Genomic DNA, 20,732 nt, shown 5'->3' with positions numbered 1-20,732 from the left:
CCTTTGTCATGGCTTCAGTTATACCGTCTCTTAGCTGGTAAGTACCAGACCTTTTTTTCCCCCCACATAGGTTGGTTATTTTCAGAACTGACTTGGTTGTACAGCTTCTGACTAGAAATCTCACAGGCACCTTGGATTCAGTGTATCTAAAGATGGAATGAGTCACACTTACTTCTTCATCCCCTCACACATAGTTCTACTTAGTTCAACTTATTTCTAATCTAGAAATCCAGAAGTTTTTTGAGTTGACTCCTTGACTGACCTTTTACTCTCACCTTTCTAGTTCTCTTTATTTACTGCTGCTATTCTAGTGTAGATCTCCATCATCTATCACCTTCATTACTGCAAGCCTTCTATCTGGTTTCTTCCTTTCCCGTCCTTATGATCCATTCTTCACTATATAAATGGGAATGATTTTTCTAAAAAACTTATCTAATGGTTTACCATTGTCCCTAGGATAAGTTGTAAAGACCAGAGCTTGTTTTGTGACCTAGCCTGTGCTTACCTCTTCAGCTTTATCTTTTTAAAAATTTATTTATTCATTCATTCATTCATTTATTTAGTCTGTGTTGGGTCTTCGTTGCTGTGCGTGGGCTTTCTGTAGCTGCTGCGAGCGGGGGCTACTCTTCGTTGTGGTGCGTGGGCTTCTCGTTGCGGTGGCTTCTCTTGTTGCGGAGCATGGGCTCTAGGCGCGCGGGCTTCAATAGTTGTGGCACGCAGGCTCAGTAGCTGTGGCTCGTGGGCTCTAGAGCACAGGCTCAGTAGTTGTGGCGCAAGGGCTTCGTTGCTCCGCAGCATGTGGGATCTTCCCGGGTCAGGGCTCGAACCTGTGTCCCCTGCATTGGCAGGCGGACCCTCAACCACTGTGCCACCAGGGAGGTCCCCTTCAGCTTTATCTTGAATCATCACCCGCTATGTGGAAGTACTTGTCACACTTTTCACGCAGTTTTAATTGCCTGTTTCTTGGCTGACTCTTCCAGTAGACTGTAACTTCTTCAGTGTAAAGACCAAGTCTTGTCTTTTCCCTCATTAAACCTGATGCCTGGCTCATAGTAACTGTTTTGTGTATGTTTGTTGAATAAATAAACTTGTGCTGTACACTATTATACATTCAGTGATTTATGCATGCCTTGGTTTTATTGTTATTAGATCATGCTAGTATTCCAGTACTATTGTAATTCTTGTGCATTAATTTGCTTTTTTGTCTAGAGGCAGTCTCTCCATATTTAAATTGGACCCTGTAATGTATCTAATACAGTAGAGTTTTTTCCTGATTAAAACAGGGATTTTTGCTATGTTTCTTTTTTACTCTGATTTATATGATTAATTCTCTGTCAGTGGATTCCCATTGTCCCAGATAATGGAAATCTGTAGACAGTTCACACAGTCACCAACATCAGATAATCCTTACCCTACTGTAACCTTCGTTAGAGTGTATGAGTTCCAAGATAGTTTGGCTTGGCATGACTAGTGAGATTTAGAAAAGTGAGGCTTAAATAATTAAGAGATGTTAAATACCAAAGATGGTGGGTTTTCTGAGTTGTCCATTGTGCTTGGTTCTCAATCCACTATTTATTACTCACATTAGTCACATTTCTCTGGATTTAGACATAGTGGTAGTGGTGGCTTTCAGCTATTATTTTGAGGTAACTGGGCTACAGGTCAGAAGAATCATTCAAGATTATAAAATAAATCTCTGATTATATTTACTAGTATTGCTCAGTGGAGAAGGATCTCCATTGAAATCAGCAGCTGCCATTGGGAACATATGAGTACTCACTTTTTGACTCAGGGCTCCTCTTTAAAAGCAGGGTCTGCTCTCTCATTTTTCCTCCTTGACTGGCTTATTCACAACTCGCTATCCCCAGTGCCTGGAATAGTGCCTGACATGGCATGGGAAGGGTACTCAAGAAATGGTCTTTGACAGTGTAGTGGTTACCAGAGGGGAAGGGGTGGGTAAAGGGAATCAACTGTATGGTGACAGATGGAACCTAAACTTTTGGTGGTAAGCACGCTGTGGGGTACATAGAGGTAGAAGTACAATGCTGTATACACGAAACTAAAATAATGTTATAAACCAGTGTTACTGCAATAAAAAATAAAAATTGAAAAAAAGGTACAAACTCGCAATGAGTAGTAAAGAAGTCCTAGAAACCTAAGGCACAGTATAGTGAGTGTAGACAACAGTAATGTATTATAATCATCAAACTTGCTCAACAAAAGACTAGAACTTAATTATTCCAACCACTTTTTAAAAAATTATGTAATAAGATAGAGGTACTAATTATCACTACAAAGGCAATGATAATATTATAATCTCTAGATGTATCAAATTAACATATACCTTAAATTTACACAATGTTAAAAAAAAAAAAAATTTACACAATGTTATATGTCAAATATATTTCAGTTTTTAAAAAGATACCATATAATTTTTAAAGGGTTATTTTTTTTAAGTCTTTATTGAATTTGTTATGGCTTCTGTTTTTTTTTTTTTTTTACATCTTTATTGGAGTATAATTGCTTTACAATGGTATGTTAGTTTCTGCTTTATAACAAAGTGAATCAGTTATACATATACATATGTTCCCATATCTCTTCCCTCTTGCGTCTCCCGCCCTCCCAATGGCTTCTCTTTTTTAAGTTTTGGTTTTTTGGCTGTGAGGCACGTGGGATCTTAGCTCCCTGACCAGGGATCGAACCCACACCCCCTGCATTGGAAGGCAAAGCCTTAACCATGGGCTGCCAGGAACGTCCAAGATGTGATGTATTTAAAACAAAAAGAAATAGTTTTTGTTTCCTCTGTCCATGATGTGTCTTTTAGTAGGTGGTTCTACATGCCCTTCATTAGACGTTAATTTCATGTGGAAGATGATTTCCTATTTCTTTGAAGTGTCCCTTCCAATTGAATTTTGTAGGTACCAGTAGTCTGCATTTTAAGTAAAACTTACTCAGATATATAGTTTACCCTTGAACAGTGTGGGGCTAGGAGCATCAAACCTCCTCCGCACAGTCAAAAATCTGCGTATAATTTTACAGTTGGCTGACTCTTCATATCCACAGTTTCAGATTGTGTAGTCCCATAGTACATATTTATTGGAAAAAAATCCACTTATAAGTGGACCCATGCAGTTCAAACCCGTGTTGTTCACGGGTCAACTGTATTTCCTAATTACAGTGGACGTTCTGTCTAGCTATTTTTATACGGTGTGATGAGACACACTAATATTAAACTTTTGTAAGTTTATACAGGAGATTTGAAGAATAATTTTTTTAAAAAAAATATTTATTTATTTGGCTGTGCTGGGTCTTAGTTGCGGCATGTGGGATCTTCGCTGTGGCATGTGGGATCTAGTTCCCCAACAAGGGATTGAACCCGGGCCCCCTGCATTGGGAGCTCGGAGTCTTAACCACTGGACCATCAGGGAAGTCCCTGAAGAATAATTCTTTAAGAAACAGTTCTTGATTTTTCTTTTACCTACATTTACTCTCATCGAGCTGATCACAGTACTTTTTAGATGTTGTATAGAAATTGGCTTTATAGTGTTGCAAGTGTAAAGAAAGGGCTCTGAAATATTAGGTAATGGGGTTACAGAATTGGATTACTGTGTGAGCACAAAGAAGGATGTACTTCATTCAGTTTTCAATTTTTTTTTAAACACATACTTCTTAAGCACACAAAATAAATTGAAATAATGCTAAATTACCTCTTTTTAAAAAAAATTTATTTATTTTATCTTTGGCTGCATCGGGTCTTTGTTTCTGTACACGGGCTTTCTCTAATTGCGGCGAGCGGGAGCTACTCTTTGTTGCGGTGCACAGGCTTCTCATTGCAGTGGCTTCTCCTGTTGCGGAGCATGGGCTCTAGGCACATGGGCTTCAGTAGTTGTGGCACGCAGGCTCAGTAGTTGTGGCTCCCAGGCTGTAGAGCACAGGCTCAGTAGTTGTGGCGCACAGGCTTAGTTGCTCTGCTGCATGTGGGATCTTCCTGGACCATGTCTCGAACCCGTGTCCCCTGCATTGGCAGGCGGATTCTTAACCACTGTGCCGCTAGGGAAGTCCCAAAATTATTTCTTGATTAAATGCATTGGTTAAGAAGGCATGAGATTGCTAAATGGCTTGTTTACATTATAAGTAATATCAGCTATTCTAAGATCACTAGTAACTAATATTCAATCTTGAAGGTTACTTCAGTTATGGTTGGAACCTTTGGCTTGTGGACAGTTTCTGACGTACTTATCTTTGTTACTTTTTTCAGGTAATGCTTCTTTTTGTAAATTAGAAAATTTGTTTTTTTATCATTAATGGAAAATTATTGTCTTCTCTAGAAGTTGTATGTTAATATTCAAAATTTAATAAAATTGATATCAATATATCTAGTAGGTGACATGGTTGTGAGTGGGTAAATTTTAAAATAGTGATCTTTTGGCTCAGTAAACTATTAAAGATAATTTAAAATTCGTAAAATGACTATTTTAGCATTGATTTTCACAGTAGGTTAAAAAACATCATCTGATACTCATATTACCATCATAGTAATACCTCACCTTTGAAAGTGTATACTGCAAATAATAATTTAGAAATAATTTAAATTCTAAGTGAAAGAAATAATCTTTCTCTCTTTCTTCTTAGGTGGAATGAACCTTACCTGTTGAATATCTCCTGGTTACTCGTTGGATTCACTTGTGGAAGAATCATTTTCCCCTGCGTGGAAGCCACTTAGTGGCATATTTAATTATAAATCCAGAGATTGCAAAGTTTTTTGATTTCCCAAAGGAGGGACATACCACTATATCAAATAAGCTTGACATTACAGCCAAAATGGTGCTGTCCCAGAGACAACGAGATGAACTGTAAGTTTCTCTGTTTTGTGATTTTTAAAAAATCCTCTCATAAAGGACAAAGTAGTAAATTAAAATACAGCTTTGGGAGACATATTCTAAATTAAAACTATTGTTATGAGAGTTCAAATATTGGTTTGGACTATTTGGTCTGATTTTAAAACCGGATCTTATTTTGACATAGTATTATTTACCCGTTTGACATAAACGTGTGTATGTTTAAAGCAGAGCAAACAAGTAAGTTAGTTGGGATAAGTTCTATCCTAAGCGTGTCTTAACTATCTTATGTTTAATAGGAAGGTAGGTGCTTCAAAGCTCTTCAAAATTTTTTTGTCTGGAATCCATGTATTAGAAAAATGAAAGCTTTTTTGTTGTTTTTACTGCTAATGCCTTTCCTTTTTGTCTTACTGTGTTATCTTTTATCATCCAATGGCTATTGTATTTGAACTTTATGAGATGGCTAGTATAGTTAATGCAAGTGCATTAATGAAAGAAGCATGAAATGATTTGACTACTGCTATTTTATAGTATCTTATAGCATCCCATATTTTATAATATTCTATTTTTGTAGGTGAGGAAATAGGGGGAACATTTAACTTCATGTTCTAGGTATTTAAAAGATTTTCTGGGTTTCCCTGGTGGCGCAGTGGTTGAGAGTCCGCCTGCTGATGCAGGGGACACGGGTTCGTGCCCCGGTCCGGGAAGATACCACGTGCCGCGGAGCAGCTGGGCCCGTGAGCCATGGCCTCTGAGCCTGCGCATCCAGAGCCTGTGCTCCGCAACAGGAGAGGCCCGCGTACCACAAAAATAAATAAATAAATAAAAATAAAGATATAATAAAAGATTTTCTGTGGGTTTTAAAAAACTTCATTTGGAAATAATTTCAAATTTATAGAGAAGTTGTAAGACTAGTACAAAGAATACACATACATTTTATCCAAATTCACCTACTGTTACTCTTTACCATTTGCACTCTAGTTGTGTGTACAGTATTTTTTTTTTAATTGGAGTATAATGCTTTAAAATATTGTGTTAGTTTCTGCTGTACAATGAAGTGAATAAGCTATATGTATACCTCTATCTCCTCCCTCTTGGACCTTCCTCCCACGCCCTGCCCATTCCACCCATCTGGGTCATCACAGAGCACTGAGCTGAGCTCCCTGTGCTATATACAGCAGGTTCCCACTAGCTATCTATTTTATACATGGTAGTATATATATGTCAATCCTAATCTCCCAATTCGTCCCACCCTCCCCTTCCCCCCACCCATGTCCACATGTCCGTTCTCTACATCTGCGTCTCTATTCCTTCCCTGGATATAGGTTCATCTGTACCATTTTTCTAGCTTCCACATATATGAGTTAATATACGATATTTGTTTTTCTCTTTCTGACTTACTTCACTCCACAGTATTTTTTTTAAAACCATTTGAGAGTAAGTTGCATGCATGAACGACCTTTCCCCCAGGTACTTCATTGTGCGGTTCCTAAGAATAACTATATTTTTTTATAAAACCACAGTACAGTTAGCAATTTCAGTAAAATATAACATCATCACAATACTTTTTATTTAATCTACATCAATTTTGTTAATTGGGCCAATAATGTCCTTTATAGCATTTTTTCCCCCTCTCTGGTACACCATCCAGTCTAGGATTAGGTATATTTAGTTGTCATGTCACTTTAGTCTCATTGAACCTGGAACATTTCCTCAACATTTCTTTGTCTTTTATGACATTAATATTTTTGAATAGTCTTTAAAAAAATTCTTTTTATTGAATGAAAGATTCTTTAAATTCTATAGTGCTTTACAGTTTTCAGAAGCTTCACACATGATTTTATATAATCCCATAGTAACCCTTTTTTCCTCCCTACTCCTAAGTTGTTGCCCCTTCCCCACTTCCGTCACCCCACTGGTAACTAACCACTGGCTTGTTGTCTATATCTGTGAGTCTGCTTCTTTTTTGTTTTATCCACTAGTTTGTTGTATTTTTTTTTAGATTCCACATATCAGTGATATCATACAGTGTTTGTCTTTCTCTGTCTGGCTTAGGTCACTTAGCATAATGCCCTCCAAGTCCATCCACGTTGCTGCAAATGGCAAGATTTTCTTTCTTTTTTTTTGGCTGAGTAGTATTCCATTGTATATATATCACATCTTCTTTACCCATTCATCTGTTGGCGGACACTTAGGTTGCTTCCATACTTTGGCAATTGTAAGTAATGCTGCTATGAACATTGGGGTGCATGTATCTTTTCAAATTAGTGTTTTTGTTTCTTTCAGTATGTACACAGGAGTAGAATTGCTGGGTCATAAGGTAGCTCTATTTTTAGTTTTTTGAGAAACCTCCTTACCTTTTTCCACAGTGGCTGCACCAATTTACATTCCCACCAACAGTGTATGAGGGTTCCCTTTTCTTGCCAGCGTTTGTTATTTGTGAGTCTTTTTTTTTTTTAATAGAGTATTTCTCATTTTATGTTTGTCTGTTTCCTCATGATTAGACCCAGTTTATGCATTCTTGGACAGAATACTACATAAATAATTTTGTATTCTTTTCAGGATATCATATTTAGGGACACAGAATGTCCACTTGTCCCTCAATGATGATGTTAATTTTGATCACTCAGTCTAAATGTCTGATGTCTCCACTATATAGTTGCTTTTATTTCCTTTTCAGCAGATAAGTGGGGAGATATTTTAAGATCATGCAAACATTTTTCTTTCCTGTCGATAATTTCTCTCCTAGATTTAACATCCATTGATGATTCTTGCTTGAATGATTCTATACTACAGTGGTGGCAAAGTGATGATTTTCTAACCCCACTACTCATTCTGTATTTGTTAGCACTCAGCATTTTACTGTAATCAGTGGACCTTCTTTTTCTCCTTTTTATATACTTCTCTTTTCATTGTTGGTATTAATTCATGGGTTCTTGCATTTTCAGTTATCATTCTTTACTATTGTACTGTTTTGGTGCTTGAATTGTCCCAGATTGTCCCATAGGAGCCTCTTCAGTTGGCTCTTATCTATGCCCCTGTCATTTTTTGTGAGCACCTCCTTACTTTCTAGGATAACAGGATATTCCAAGCTTATCGTTTACCTATCCTGTCTTAACCTTAGAATCAGCCGTTGCTCTAGAAAGCCCTGGTTCCTCTTAGTGGGGAATGGTATTTGAGACCAAGATATGGGCACTAAGTGTACTCATTACTACTGGGATGTCTTTGCTTCTGGGCCCTTTAAGTAGACAGAACTCGGACATACATGTATGTATTAATACATATACAGACCCCCTAGCTCATATGTGTACTAAAGTTTCTCAGTCTTTGCACAGTTGACGTTTTGTGCCGAATAATTCTTTGCTGTGGGGGCTGTCCTGTACGCTCTTGGTTGTTTAGCAACATCCCTAGCTTCTACCCACTAGGTGCTACAACCAAAAATATCTCCAGATGTTTCCACTGTCCTCTAGGAGGGCTGTCATACTTCCAAAATAGTTTTAGAATTATTACGCTCATACTACTACAAAAAACAAATCTCCTGGAAAGGGTCCAGAGTTTGTATGCAGTTATCCCCCCATCCATCCTGCCCAAGACTGAGAGTATATAATCAAATACTGTGTTTGTAAGTTACGTGGATTTGTTTTGTACTGTTTTTTCTTCACTCTTCATGTCGTTATGTCATTCATTTGAAATACAGTTAGGTTCATGTATTCTAGTGTTTCAGTTTCTGTGTTTTGCATCACGTCCCCTTCCCATCTTCTCTAGTTACGGCGAGCTGGGGCTACTCTTCCTTGCGGTACACGGACTTAATTGCGATGGCTTCTCTTGTTGCAGAGCACGGGCTCTAGATGTGCAGGCTTAGTAGTTGTGGCATGCGGGCTTCAGTAGTTGTGGCTCGCGGGCTCTAGAGCACAGGCTCAGTAGTTGTGGCACACAGGCTTAGTTGCTCCGGGGCATGTGGGATCTTCCTAGTCCAGGGCTTGGACCTGTGTGCCCTGTGTTGGCAGGTGGATTCTTAACCACTGCCCCACCAGGGAAGCCTGTAAATGTACTTTTATAAGCCTACAAATGTACTTTTATATTATTGAAGGCATGTCTGGTTTTTAATCATTCTTGTTTCTAAGTCACTTCAGATCCTTTTCTTCTAGATACCTGTGTGAGCTGACTGCAAGTCATGCGTATTACTCTCATAATCAGGATGAATGTTTAAACATGGCCAAGAATAGAGCTTATATGTGTGTGTGTGTGTGTGTGTGTGTGTGTGTGTGTGTGTGTGTGTATTTATTTATTTATTTATTTATTTATTTTTGGCTGCGTTGGGTCTTTGTTGCTGCACATGGGCTTTCTCTAGTTGCCGCGAGCGGGGGCTACTCTTTGTTGCAGTGTGCGGGCTTCTCATTGTGATGGCTTCTCTTGTTGTGGTAGGCCCGTGGGCTTCAGTGGTTGTGGCTCACAGGCTCTAGAGCGCAGGCTCAGTAGTTGCGGCGCACGGGCTTAGTTGCTCCGCGGCATGTGGGATCTTCCCGGACCAGGGCTCGAACCCATGTCCCCTGCATTGGCAGGTGAATTCTTAACCACTGTGCCACCGGAGAAGGCCCAAGAATAGAGCTTGTAATTTGGCTAAAAATCAGTTGAGAAAGGGGAGAACCTAATTTCAGGTGGCCAGGTTTTTATAGAATTTGAGATAAGAATTGACTTAAAAGTGCTCATCAAGCAAAAAAAAATTGTCTTACAGATCTAAATGTAAATTTGGGAAGTAGATTTAGTGTCTTCCAATTTTTAGTAAGGAAATAAAATGAAGGGATTTGCTTTTTCTCCTGTTTTTGAAAATGATGTGAATATATATTTACTATGATAGCAAGAAACAAATGTTTATGTACCTCTTACAAGTAGGATATTTTTTGGCACCTCTGTTAGCCTTTGTAACATTTTAGCATTTCTGAAGGTTGGATAGCAGTTAGGCTATAAAATTCTTTGAGGTGTTTTTGGAAAAGAAATGAAATTAATTTTAACAAACTTGAAACAGGTAATTTGTGATTCAGCTCAGCAAATGTGTATTGCCTGCCTTCTGTGTTCTTACTACTCTAGGGCATATAAACATGAATAATAACATGAAAACATTTTTGTGGATATGACAAACATCTTTATTTTATAGATAAATCGAGGATGGGAGAAATTAAAATTATCCAATTTTATGACACTAATAGAGGCAGTTTTCTGACTTTAAGTTCACTATTCATTAAACAAAATTCCATTACCAAAACTAATATATGTCAAAAGTAAACATAACCCCCTACTTTCTCAGTCCCACTTTCCAGAAGTGTCCACCATCACCTCTGTATATTATAATTTTTTCACATATTTTCATGTTTTTACAAAACTTACATGAACATCTGTTTTTCCTTAAGAGTTGTAAGATAGAATTATACTTTACAACCTGTTTTTAATACTTTTTGTCACCCTTTCTTTGAGTTTGGAAATGGTACTATCTGTTGTTAGTTCATCTAATAGCTACTTATAGCAAACTTATACCTCTTTTTTTTTTTTTTTTTTTTCGCGATATGTGGGCCTCTCACTGTTGTGGCCTCTCCCTCCACGGGGCACAGGCTCCGGACGCGCAGGCTCAGCGGCCATGGCTCACGGGCCCAGCCCCTCCACGGCACGTGGGATCTTCCCGGACCGGGGCACGAACCCGTGTCCCCTGCATCGGCAGGCAGACTCTCAACCACTGCGCCACCAGGGAAGCCCTCTATTGTTTTTTTTAATCAAATTTTACACATTGATTTCCCCCTATGAAAGATGAAGGAAGTCTGTTACTTTTATGTTGTCCTGGTTGATAATATTTGTACTGTTTGATTTGATGTTCACCCCTAGTTCCTTTGTGCCACAACTTTCCCATTCTTGTATTTTTTAACAGCTGTAATGAAGTATAGTTGATATACAAGTAACTGTACCTATTTAATGTGTACAATTTGATGAGTTTGGACCGTTCTTTTTTTTTTTTTTTGCGGTACGCGGGCCTCTCACTCCTGTGGCCTCTCCCGTTGCGGAGCACAGGCTACGGACGCGCAGGCTCAGCGGCCATGGCTCACGGGCCCAGCCGCTCCACGGCATGTGGGATCCTCCTGGACCGTGGCACGAACCCATGTCCTCTGCATCGGCAGGCGGACTCTCAACCACTGCGCCACCAGGGAAGCCCTGGACCGTTCTTGTATTCTTTTTTTTTTTTTTTTTTGCGGTACGCGGGCCTCTCACTGTTGTGGCCTCTCCCATTGCGGAGCGCAGGCTCAGCGGCGGCCATGGCTCACGGGCCTAGCTCCTCCGCGGCATGTGGGATCTTCCCGGACCGGGGCATGAACCCGTGTTCCCTACATCGGCAGGCAGACTCTCAACCACTGCGCCACCAGGGAAGCCCCTGTATTCTTATTTTGATTCCTCTATTGCTGGGTAGATTTTGTCATTATGTACCTTTTTGAAGATGGACTCATAAATAGACCTCTGTGGGTCTTTGCATGCTAGAGACTAATTTTTTCTTGCTCCCAAAATGAATGACAAATGAAAAGTGAACAATTTTTAGATTACACATTTTTCCCAATCAGAGTTATAAATATTATAATATTATAATATTATAAATATTAAGGAAAAAAAATTGCCATGCATTAGACTGCAAAGAAAATCTCAAATTCCAAAAAAGCAGAAATCACATAGGGCTCATTTGCTGACCATAATGCAATAAAAATATAAATTAATAGCAAAAGGAGAGAAAAGAGATTAATAATAATAATTGCTATGAATTAATAGCAAAAGGAGAGAAAAGAGAAATCTATTCATGTGAACATTTAAAAATATACTTCTAAATAACTGTGGAATATACTTCTAAATATACTTCTAAAATATACTTCTAAAATATACTTCTAAATAACTGTGGAATAAAGAGAGAAAAATAAAACTTAGGAAGGGAAGAAATCAGTAATAGTGAGGGTACTCACCTCAGTGAGGGTACTCACCTCTGTATAGCCTACATAGCATACAGAAAATTAGATGGTCTTTATTCTTAAGAAAAAAAAAACAAAGATGAGAAATGAACATTCAATTCAAGAAAAAAGGAAAATAAGGTTAAAGGAAGCAGAGGGAAGGAATTAATAATAAGAGCTGAAATTAATGAAATAGAAAATATAACTTGGTAACTTGTTTGGTAAAATTAAAAACTAGCTTTAAAAATAGACAAAACTGGGGCTTCCCTGGTGGCACAGTGGTTAAGAATCCACCTGCCAATGCAGGGGACACGGGTTCGAGCCCTGGTCCAGAAAGTATCCCACATGCTGCGGAGCAACTAAGCCCGTGCGCCACAACTACTGAGCCTGCACTCTAGAGCCCACGAGCCACAACTACTGAAGCCCCCATGCCTAGAGCCCGTGCTCCGCAACAAGAGAAGCCACCGCAATGAGAAGCCTGCGCGCCGCAACGAAGAGTAGCCCCCACTCACCACAACTAAAGAATGCCTGTGCACGGCAACAAAGACCCAACGCAGCCAAAAATTAATTTAAAAAATTGATAGTAGGGGAAATTGCAGTGGGGCTGGGAGAATATGGGAATGCTGCACTAACTACTCAATTTGTTTCTGTAAATCTAAAACTGTTCTAAAAAATAAAGTCTAAAAAAAGGATGTTACAGAGTATGTAAATATGAAAAGGTTTTTTAAAAAATAGACAAAACTGAAAGAAAAAAGACACAAATGAACAATATAGTAATGAAAAAGGCAGCATAAAATGAACTCAGGGAATTTTCAGAATTATGAGAATGTTCTATCCTATTAGATTTGAAAATCTAAATGACCTGAGTGATTTTCTAGGAAAATATATATGATAAAATTTGTTCAGGAAGAGGTGGAAAACTTGAATAGATAATTGACTGTAGAGGAAATGGTAAAAATAGTTACAGATACCAAGTCCAGACGATTTTCAAGCCTAGACTTTCTGTCAAGTCTTTAAGGACCAGTAACTTCCCAGATTATGTTGTCTATTCCAGAACATAGAAAAAGGTGGAAAACTTAGGAGCTCATTTTGTAAGGGTAGATAGAATAACCCTGATAGCGACACTAGGCAAAAGGAAAATAACAGCGAACATTACACACTAATTTTTTACGTGAACTCAGATATAAAGATACTAAATAATGTAACAACTGAATCCAGTAGCATATGAGAAAAGTTAATCATGGCCAAGTATGATTTATCCCAGGAATATAAAGATTTTTCAATATTTAGAAACCTGTTAGTGTAATTACTACATTAATAAATAGGAGAAAAAAATGTGATCAATCCAGGAAATACAGAAATAGTATTTTTAATAATCCTGATTGTTAGAAGTTTCTGAGAAAATAAGGAATAGGATATTTTCTTAACATGATTAAGGCTTGTTGCCAGAAATTTACAGCAAACATTAGAAATATCAAGTGCATTTCCATTAAAGTCTAGAAGAAGTTCAGAATTCCTACGTTCCTGCTACCATTTAAACTTTATTTGAGATTCTAGGCAATGCAGTGAGGCAACAAAAAGAATTAGATAAAACTACAGGAAAGGAAGAGACCAAATATATTTGTAGGTGATAGCATCTACATAGGAAATCCAACAGAATCAACTATAGAATGGTTGGGTTTAGTATGGTGGCCATAAACAAGATGGCATTCAAAAATAAATTGTTTTTATTATCAGGTAATACAGTAGAAAAGATTACTTTGCCCTGTTTCTAGTGAAAAATGTGAATAATGGGAAGGCGTCAGAACTTTCATATTATTAATAAAATTAAATAGAATCCCAATCAAAATCCAAATAGAATTTTTCATGAACTTGACCAGCTTGATTTGAAAAGTGATCTGGAAGAGAAAAATGGGTATGAAAAAATTATAAAGGATTAATGAGAAAGCAACTAATTGTACCAGATATCCAAACATTAATACAAAGGTGGTAAGTAAAATATTTGTGGACTAGGCAAATAGGTTAAGGGGACAGATAAAGTTCAGAGACAGGCCCATTTATCCATAGAAATTAAGCGTATGGTAAAAGTGCCTTTTCACATCAATAGAGAAAAGATGTACTGTTCAGCAAATAGTGTTAGTACAGCACATTGTTAAGATAAACTTGAATTCAGATGAAGTAAAAGCCCAAATGTTGTTAAACACATAAAAATTACAGTGTAGAGGACTTACCTGGTGGCACAGTGGTCAAGAATCCGCCTGCCAATGCAGGGGACAGGGGTTCAAACCCTGGTCTGGGAAGATCCCACATGCCATGGAGCAACTAAGGCCATGTGCCACAACTACTAAGCCTGCACTCTAGAGCCTGCGAGCCACAACTGCTGAGCCTGCATGCCACAACTACTGAAGCCCGTGCGCCTAGAGCCTGTGCTCCGCAACAAGAGAAGCCACTGCAATGAGAAGTCCGTGCATCGCAACGAAGAGTAGTCCCAGCTTGCCGCAACTAGAGAAAGTCTGAGCACAGCAACGGAGACACAACGCAGCCATAAATAAATAAATAAATAAATAAATAAATAAATAAATAAATAAACAAATAAATGTGGTATAGAAATGGTAGAAGAAAATGCAGCCTTTTGGTAGGAAAAGACTTCCTAAATATACCAAATGTGGAAAACAAAAGAAGTGGTAAATCTGACTATATCGAATTATAAAATTTTTATAAGAAGAAAGACCTAAAACAAAATTAAAATACAAGCGACCTGCTGTGGAAAATATCTGCAACACATATAACAACGGAATGGCATCTAGAGTATATAAAGAAGTCCTAAAAATTGATTAAAAAATTATCACAAACAACCAGTAGAAAAAAGAAAAAATATTACTAAGGCCATTCACAAACAAAACAAAATATAAAATTGGCCAGTAAACATGTGACATAGTATTTAACATCTGTAAACAAAACAAGATACAGTTTGTTCTTTAAACAATTGTCCAAAATGAAAATGATGATAACCTTGGCTAGCAAGGGTGAAGGGAAATGGCTTCTCTTAGGTACCGGATGGATGTATACATTGTTATAATTTCTTTAAAGGTCAGTTTGACAGTATCTTTTAAAATATGTTCTTTGATCTAACAGTTTTCTTTATAAAGAGCTCTTTTTAGCACATATGCAAATATTTCTGTATGGATAGCTGTGTAAAATTATGTATGTTTATTGCATTGTTTTCAGTGGTAAGAAACTGGTAACAACCTAAAACGGTCTATCATTAGGGGTATGTTAAATATAGTACATCCATTCTATGGGATACTGTATATCAGCTTAAAAATGTGGTATATTTATGTGTATCTACACATAAAGAGGTGTAAAATCTGTTGTTCAGTCAAATAATCTGGTTGTTAAATAAGATGGTATGATACGTTTCTGTTAAACACCCACACACACAACTATGCATTTCTCTTTGTGCCTATATCTGTGTAGATGCACAGATAAAGGCCTGAAAGGATATACACTAAACTGTTAACAGTGGTTACCTCTGAAGAGAAGAATGAAATTGGATAAAGGTAGAATGAAGATTTCTGACAGTATTGTTTCAGTATTTTAGAAAGCAAATATATTTACTTTTTGTGTAAATAAAATAATGGATTTTCTTTTAAACAAAACTGTAGATAATTAATATTCTCTGGCATTATAGGTTGCAATGGAGAAGCCTTAGGTATTTCTCTGGCATTATAGGTTGCAGTGGAGAAGCTTTAGGTCAGCCTGTTTCTCCTTGCTTTTCTGCCTAGGGTATCCATAGTATTTGTTCACTTATCTTCATGTTCACCAAGGTAGGTTTTGGATATTCTTTATTTTAAGAACATTTGCTCTTATTATATCAGTATTTGGTTATATCGTATTATGTCTTTTTGGATTCCTTTTGTTTTGATTTATTTTTAGTTTTATGTTACCTTAGATTTTTTTTGACGGTATAGAGTGTTCATCTATAATTTTCTGCTGCTTCCAGGGGTTATTCTTCCTCTCTATAGCATGCTTTTCTATTTTACTTGCTTTGCTACTTTTCCTGTTCTCCTCTTAAAAAAGTTTGCACGGGTCCTTTGTGGCATTTTTGAGGGCAGTTCTGTTCGTGGGAAAAAGTGAGACAAAGCTGGCATAGCTTGAAATTGAGTGTGCTGTCTTAGTATACCTTTCTACCATATTAGTACAGTCCTTTGCCCTTGGGGTGTTTTACCTCAGCTTTCTACGACCTTCCCAGCTGAGCTAATCTTCCTCAAGTGATCTCAAGGCGTTTTTGGATAATTTATTGTTTGTCTCTGTTAGCTAATTCTGGCCGGCTCGTGTAAAGCTAATTCTCTTTACCCTTCTCTTAAATCCTGCTTTACCTGTAGACAGCTTCACTGCCCTAAAAATCCCCTGTGCTTGCATCGTCCCTCCTTCCTCTCTCCAAAACCCCTGGCAACCACTGATCTTTTTACTGTCTCTGTAGTTTTGCCATTTCCAAAAGTTGAAATCACGTGGTATGAGGCTTTTCAGAATGACTTCTTTCACTTAGCAATGTGCATTTAAGGTTCCTTCATGTCTTTTTGTTACTATAATATATTTTTAAGCTGTGTTTTGCTTTAAAAAACTAACCTCTTCAGTTAGTTGAGGTGTTCAAGTTTCTCTTCTGCATACATTTGAACATTGTATATATTTAGTATCTATTAAAGAGTGGTTCTGTCCTGGCCTTTAAAAAAAAGTAAAGATCTGTACTTCCCTACACACTTAAAATTGTACATGGGAGTACACTACTACCTCTGTGAATTAGAATCTTCTTAATACTGCGTAAGAAAAGTAAAATACATGAATTGGGTGCTGGGACTGAAATGAGACTGTAACTAATTCATATCCTCTCAGTTTCAAATTTTTATTTTAAAAAGCTATGTATTTTCTTTGACTATAAAAATAAGTATATATTTAAACATAAACTTCTTAATATATTGCTTTCATCTGGCTTATGTTTTGAGGTTCTGCTGCTTTTTAAACTTTAAAAGGTTGATAATAATGAAACCTGTAACCATATTTCCTTGGGGTGAAAGAGTATGATGCCTTCTGAGGCTTCAAAGGAAGATTAAAATATTCTCAGTTTGTGTTATATTTAATCTTTTTATTCTTTGTAAGTTTTTAATTGAAATATTTCATTCAGTAGAATGCATCATATTCTCATCATTCCAGATAACAAATAATGACTTAACTATAATTTAGGAGTACTGGTATTTTCTCCTGTTGTTAATGTTAGACTTGTCAAAACAATAACCTAGTAAACAAAAACACATACTTCATTTGTGAAATTAAACCAAAATTATAAAATTGCTGAATGTTTCAAAAACTATATTTTGACATTTATAGGGAAGAGTGAAATGTAGGCATCTCTAAAGATAGTAAAGATGTGGTCATCAATTTCAAAATTGTTGATTTTTCTATAGAACTCATACAAAGCTTTTATTGTGTCATATGACATTTCATTTCACTGAAATTTTTTATTGTATTCTAGAGGATTGTATTAGAAGAGAAGTCATACTGTAAAAGAGAGGAAGGCGGGCTTCCCTGGTGGCGCAGTGGTTGAGAGTCCGCCTGCCGATGCAGGGGACACGGGTTCGTGCCCCGGTCCGGGAAGATCCCACATGCCGCGGAGTGGCTGGCCCGTGAGCCATGGCTGCTGAGCCTGCGCGTCCGGAGCCTGTGCTCCGCAAACAGTGAGAGGCCCGCATAGCGCAAAAAAAAAAAAAAAAAAAAAAAAAAAGAGAGGAAGGCAGTGCCACCAATACTATTAAGGAAGTGGAGAAAATTATATGCTGAGTGGCTCCTATTGTCTATGTGAGATTGAAGGTCAACTGAAAGGTGGGATGCAATTAGGTATTTGAGTGTGCAAAAAGGAGACCAGGGACAAGTGAATGATTCATCAGGCAGTACTGGAATGACAACCACTTGACTCATACCAGTTCTAAAAATACAAATCCATTATTAGCTGTATTGTAGATCATTGACCATCTTGCTGTTCAGTGCAGAATTAAAATTATGCTCCGTCAGCAAATGGAACTTGTATTTAGCCAGGTAATTCTGAGGATGCTTGTTGTGACTATGACTTGATTTTAAGGGATCTTTACTTTTTACTTTTATGCTTTAGGGTTTGGCTAACTTATGATGCTCTTCCTTTATTTAGTTAGTATCCCATCTAATCTTCCTATATGCTTCTGATAAGTAAGTCTTAAAAATATCACTTAAACTAAACTACCTTTTCTTGCCTTGCATGTCCTTCATAATCTGTTTTGTCCTGTCTTTCAGCCATTTTTCTCATATCTTAGTCTCATTTCCATTTTTTTTTTTTTTTTTTTTTTTTTTTGGGGTACGCGGGCCTCTCACTGCTGTGGCCTCTCCCGTTGCGGAGCACAGGCTCCGGACGCGCAGGCCCAGCGGCCATGGCTCACGGGCCCAGCCGCTCCGCGGCATGTGGGATCTTCCCGGACTGGGGCATGAACCCGCGTCCCCTGCATCAGCAGGCGGACTCTCAACCACTGCGCCACCAGGGAAGCCCCTCATTTCCATTTTTATATCTATTATTTAGATAGATCACTTTTGAGCAATTTTAAGTAAAAGTGATTTTAGCATGCTTTTCTTGTTCTCAACTTTAATGCAAATATTTCTAGTGCTTTACCATTAACTATAACATTTGTTGGTTGAAGGTTTAAGGGGTTTCTTTTTAAAATACATTTAAAAAAATATTTATTTGGCTGGGCCAGGTCTTTAGTTGAGGCATGCAGGATCTTTAGTTGAGGCATGCAGGATCTTTAGTTGCAGCATGTGGACTCTTAGTTGCAGCAGGCAAGTGGGATCTCGTTCCCTGACCAGGGATCAAACCCGGGCCCCCTGCATTGGGAGCGTGGAGTCTTAACTGCTTGACCACCAGGGAAATCTCTAAAATGTTAATAAGAGATGTCTTTTTTTGTTTTTTGAGTTAGAGCTTTTTTTTTTTTTAACATCTTTATTGGAGTATAGTTGCTTTACAATGGTGTGTTAGTTTCTACTTTATAACAAAGTGAATCAGCTATACATATACATATATCCTCATATCTCCTCCCTCTTGCGTCTCCCTTCCACCCTCCCTATCCCACCCCTCTAGGTGGTCACAAAGCACCGAGCTGATCTCCCTGTGCTATGCAGCTACTTCCCAATAGCTATCTATTTTACATTTGATAGTATATATAAGTCCATACCACTCTCTCACTTCGTCCCAGCTTACCCTTCCCCCTCCCGGTGTCCTCAGGTCCATTCTCTACATCTGTGTCATTATTCCTGTCCTGCCCCTAGGTTCTTCAGAACCTTTTTCTTTTTTAGATTCCATACAGATGTGTTAGCATACGGTATTTGTTTTTCTCTTTCTGACTTACTCCACTCTGGATGACAAACTCTAGGTCCATTCACCTCACTACAAATAACTCAATTTTGTTTCTTTTTATGGCTGAGTAATATTCCATTGTATATATGTGCCACATCTTCTTTATCCATTCATCTGTCGATGGACGCTTAGGTTGCTTCCATGTCCTGGCTATTGTAAATAGAGCTGCAGTGAACATTGTGGTACATGACTCTTTTTTTTTTTTTTTTTTGTGGTTCACGGGCCTCTCACTGCTGTGGCCTCTCCCGTTTCAGAGCACAGGCTCCGGACGCGCAGGCCCAGCGGCCATGGCTCATGGGCCCAGCCACTCCGCGGCACGTGGGATCCTCCCGGACCGGGGCACGAACCCGCGTCCCCTGCATCGGCAGGCGGACTCCCAACCACTGCGCCACCGGGGAAGCCCACATGACTCTTTTTGAATTATGGTTTTCTCAGGGTATATGCCCAGTAGTGGGACTGCTGGGTCATATGGTACTTCTATTTTTAGTTTTTTAAGGAACCTCCATACTGTTCTCCACAGTGGCTGTGTCAATTTACATTCCCACCAACAGTGCAAGAGGGTTCCCTTTTCTCCACCCACTCCGGCATTTATTGTTTGTAGATTTTTTGGTGATGGCCCTTCTGACTGGTGTGAGGTTTTTGTAGTTTTGCATTTCTCTAATGCAAAACTCATTGTAGTTTTGATTTGCATTTCTCTAATGATTAGTGATATTGAGCATTCTTTCATGGGTTTGTTGGCAGTCTGTATATCTTCTTTGGAGAAATGTCTGTTTAGGTCTTCTGCCCATTTTTGGATTGGGTTGTTTGTTTTTTTTTGATATGGAGCTGCATGAGCTGCTTGTAAATTTTGGAGATTAATTAATCCTTTGTCAGTTGCATCATTTGCAAATATTTTCTCCCATTCTGAGGGTTGTCTTTTCATCTTGTTTATGGTTTCCTTTGCTGAGCAAAAGCTTTTAAGTTTCATTAGGTCCCTTTTGTTTATTTTTGTTCTTATTCCCATTTCTCTAGGAGGTGGGTCAAAAAGGATCTTGCTGTGATTTATGTCATAGAGTGTTCTGCCTATGTTTTCCTCTAAGAGTTTTATAGTGTCTGGCCTTACATTTAGGTCTTTAATCCATTTTGAGTTTATTTTTGTGTATGGTGTTAGGCAGTGTTCTAATTTCATTTTTTCACATGTAGCTGCCCAGTTTTCCCAGCACCATTTGTAGAAGAGGCAGTATTTTCTCCATTGTATATTCTTGCCTCCTTTATCAAAGATAAGGTGACCATATGTGTGTGGGTTTATCTCTGGGCTTTCTATCCTGTTCCATTGATCTATATTTCTGTTTTTGTGCCAGTACCATACTGTTTTGATTACTGTAGCTTTGTAGTAGTGTCTGAAGTGCAGGAGCCTGATTCCTCCAGCTCTGTTTTTCTTTCTCAAGATTGCTTTGGCTATTCGGGGTCTTTTGTGTTTTCATACAAATTGTGAAATTTTTTGTTCTA

At 38.1% G+C, this 20,732-nt stretch overlaps 1 protein-coding gene across 1 annotated transcript in view; it reads left to right on the top strand.

The window, feature by feature from the left end:
* Nucleotides 1-20,732, top strand: part of PAFAH1B1 (platelet activating factor acetylhydrolase 1b regulatory subunit 1) — a 78,171-nt gene that overhangs the window by 30,507 nt on the left and 26,932 nt on the right. The window contains exon 2 of the mRNA XM_032615723.1: nt 4,633-4,853. Coding sequence (XP_032471614.1) covers nt 4,822-4,853 — 32 coding nt within the window. The 5' untranslated portion in view covers nt 4,633-4,821. The remainder of the gene's footprint in view (nt 1-4,632; nt 4,854-20,732) is intronic.

Source organism: Phocoena sinus, chromosome 20 (genome assembly GCF_008692025.1).
Source record: "Phocoena sinus isolate mPhoSin1 chromosome 20, mPhoSin1.pri, whole genome shotgun sequence".
Classification (NCBI taxonomy): Eukaryota; Metazoa; Chordata; class Mammalia; order Artiodactyla; family Phocoenidae; genus Phocoena; species Phocoena sinus.
Note: the sequence above shows the minus strand (reverse complement) of the source record. Positions and strands in the feature narration are given on the sequence as shown.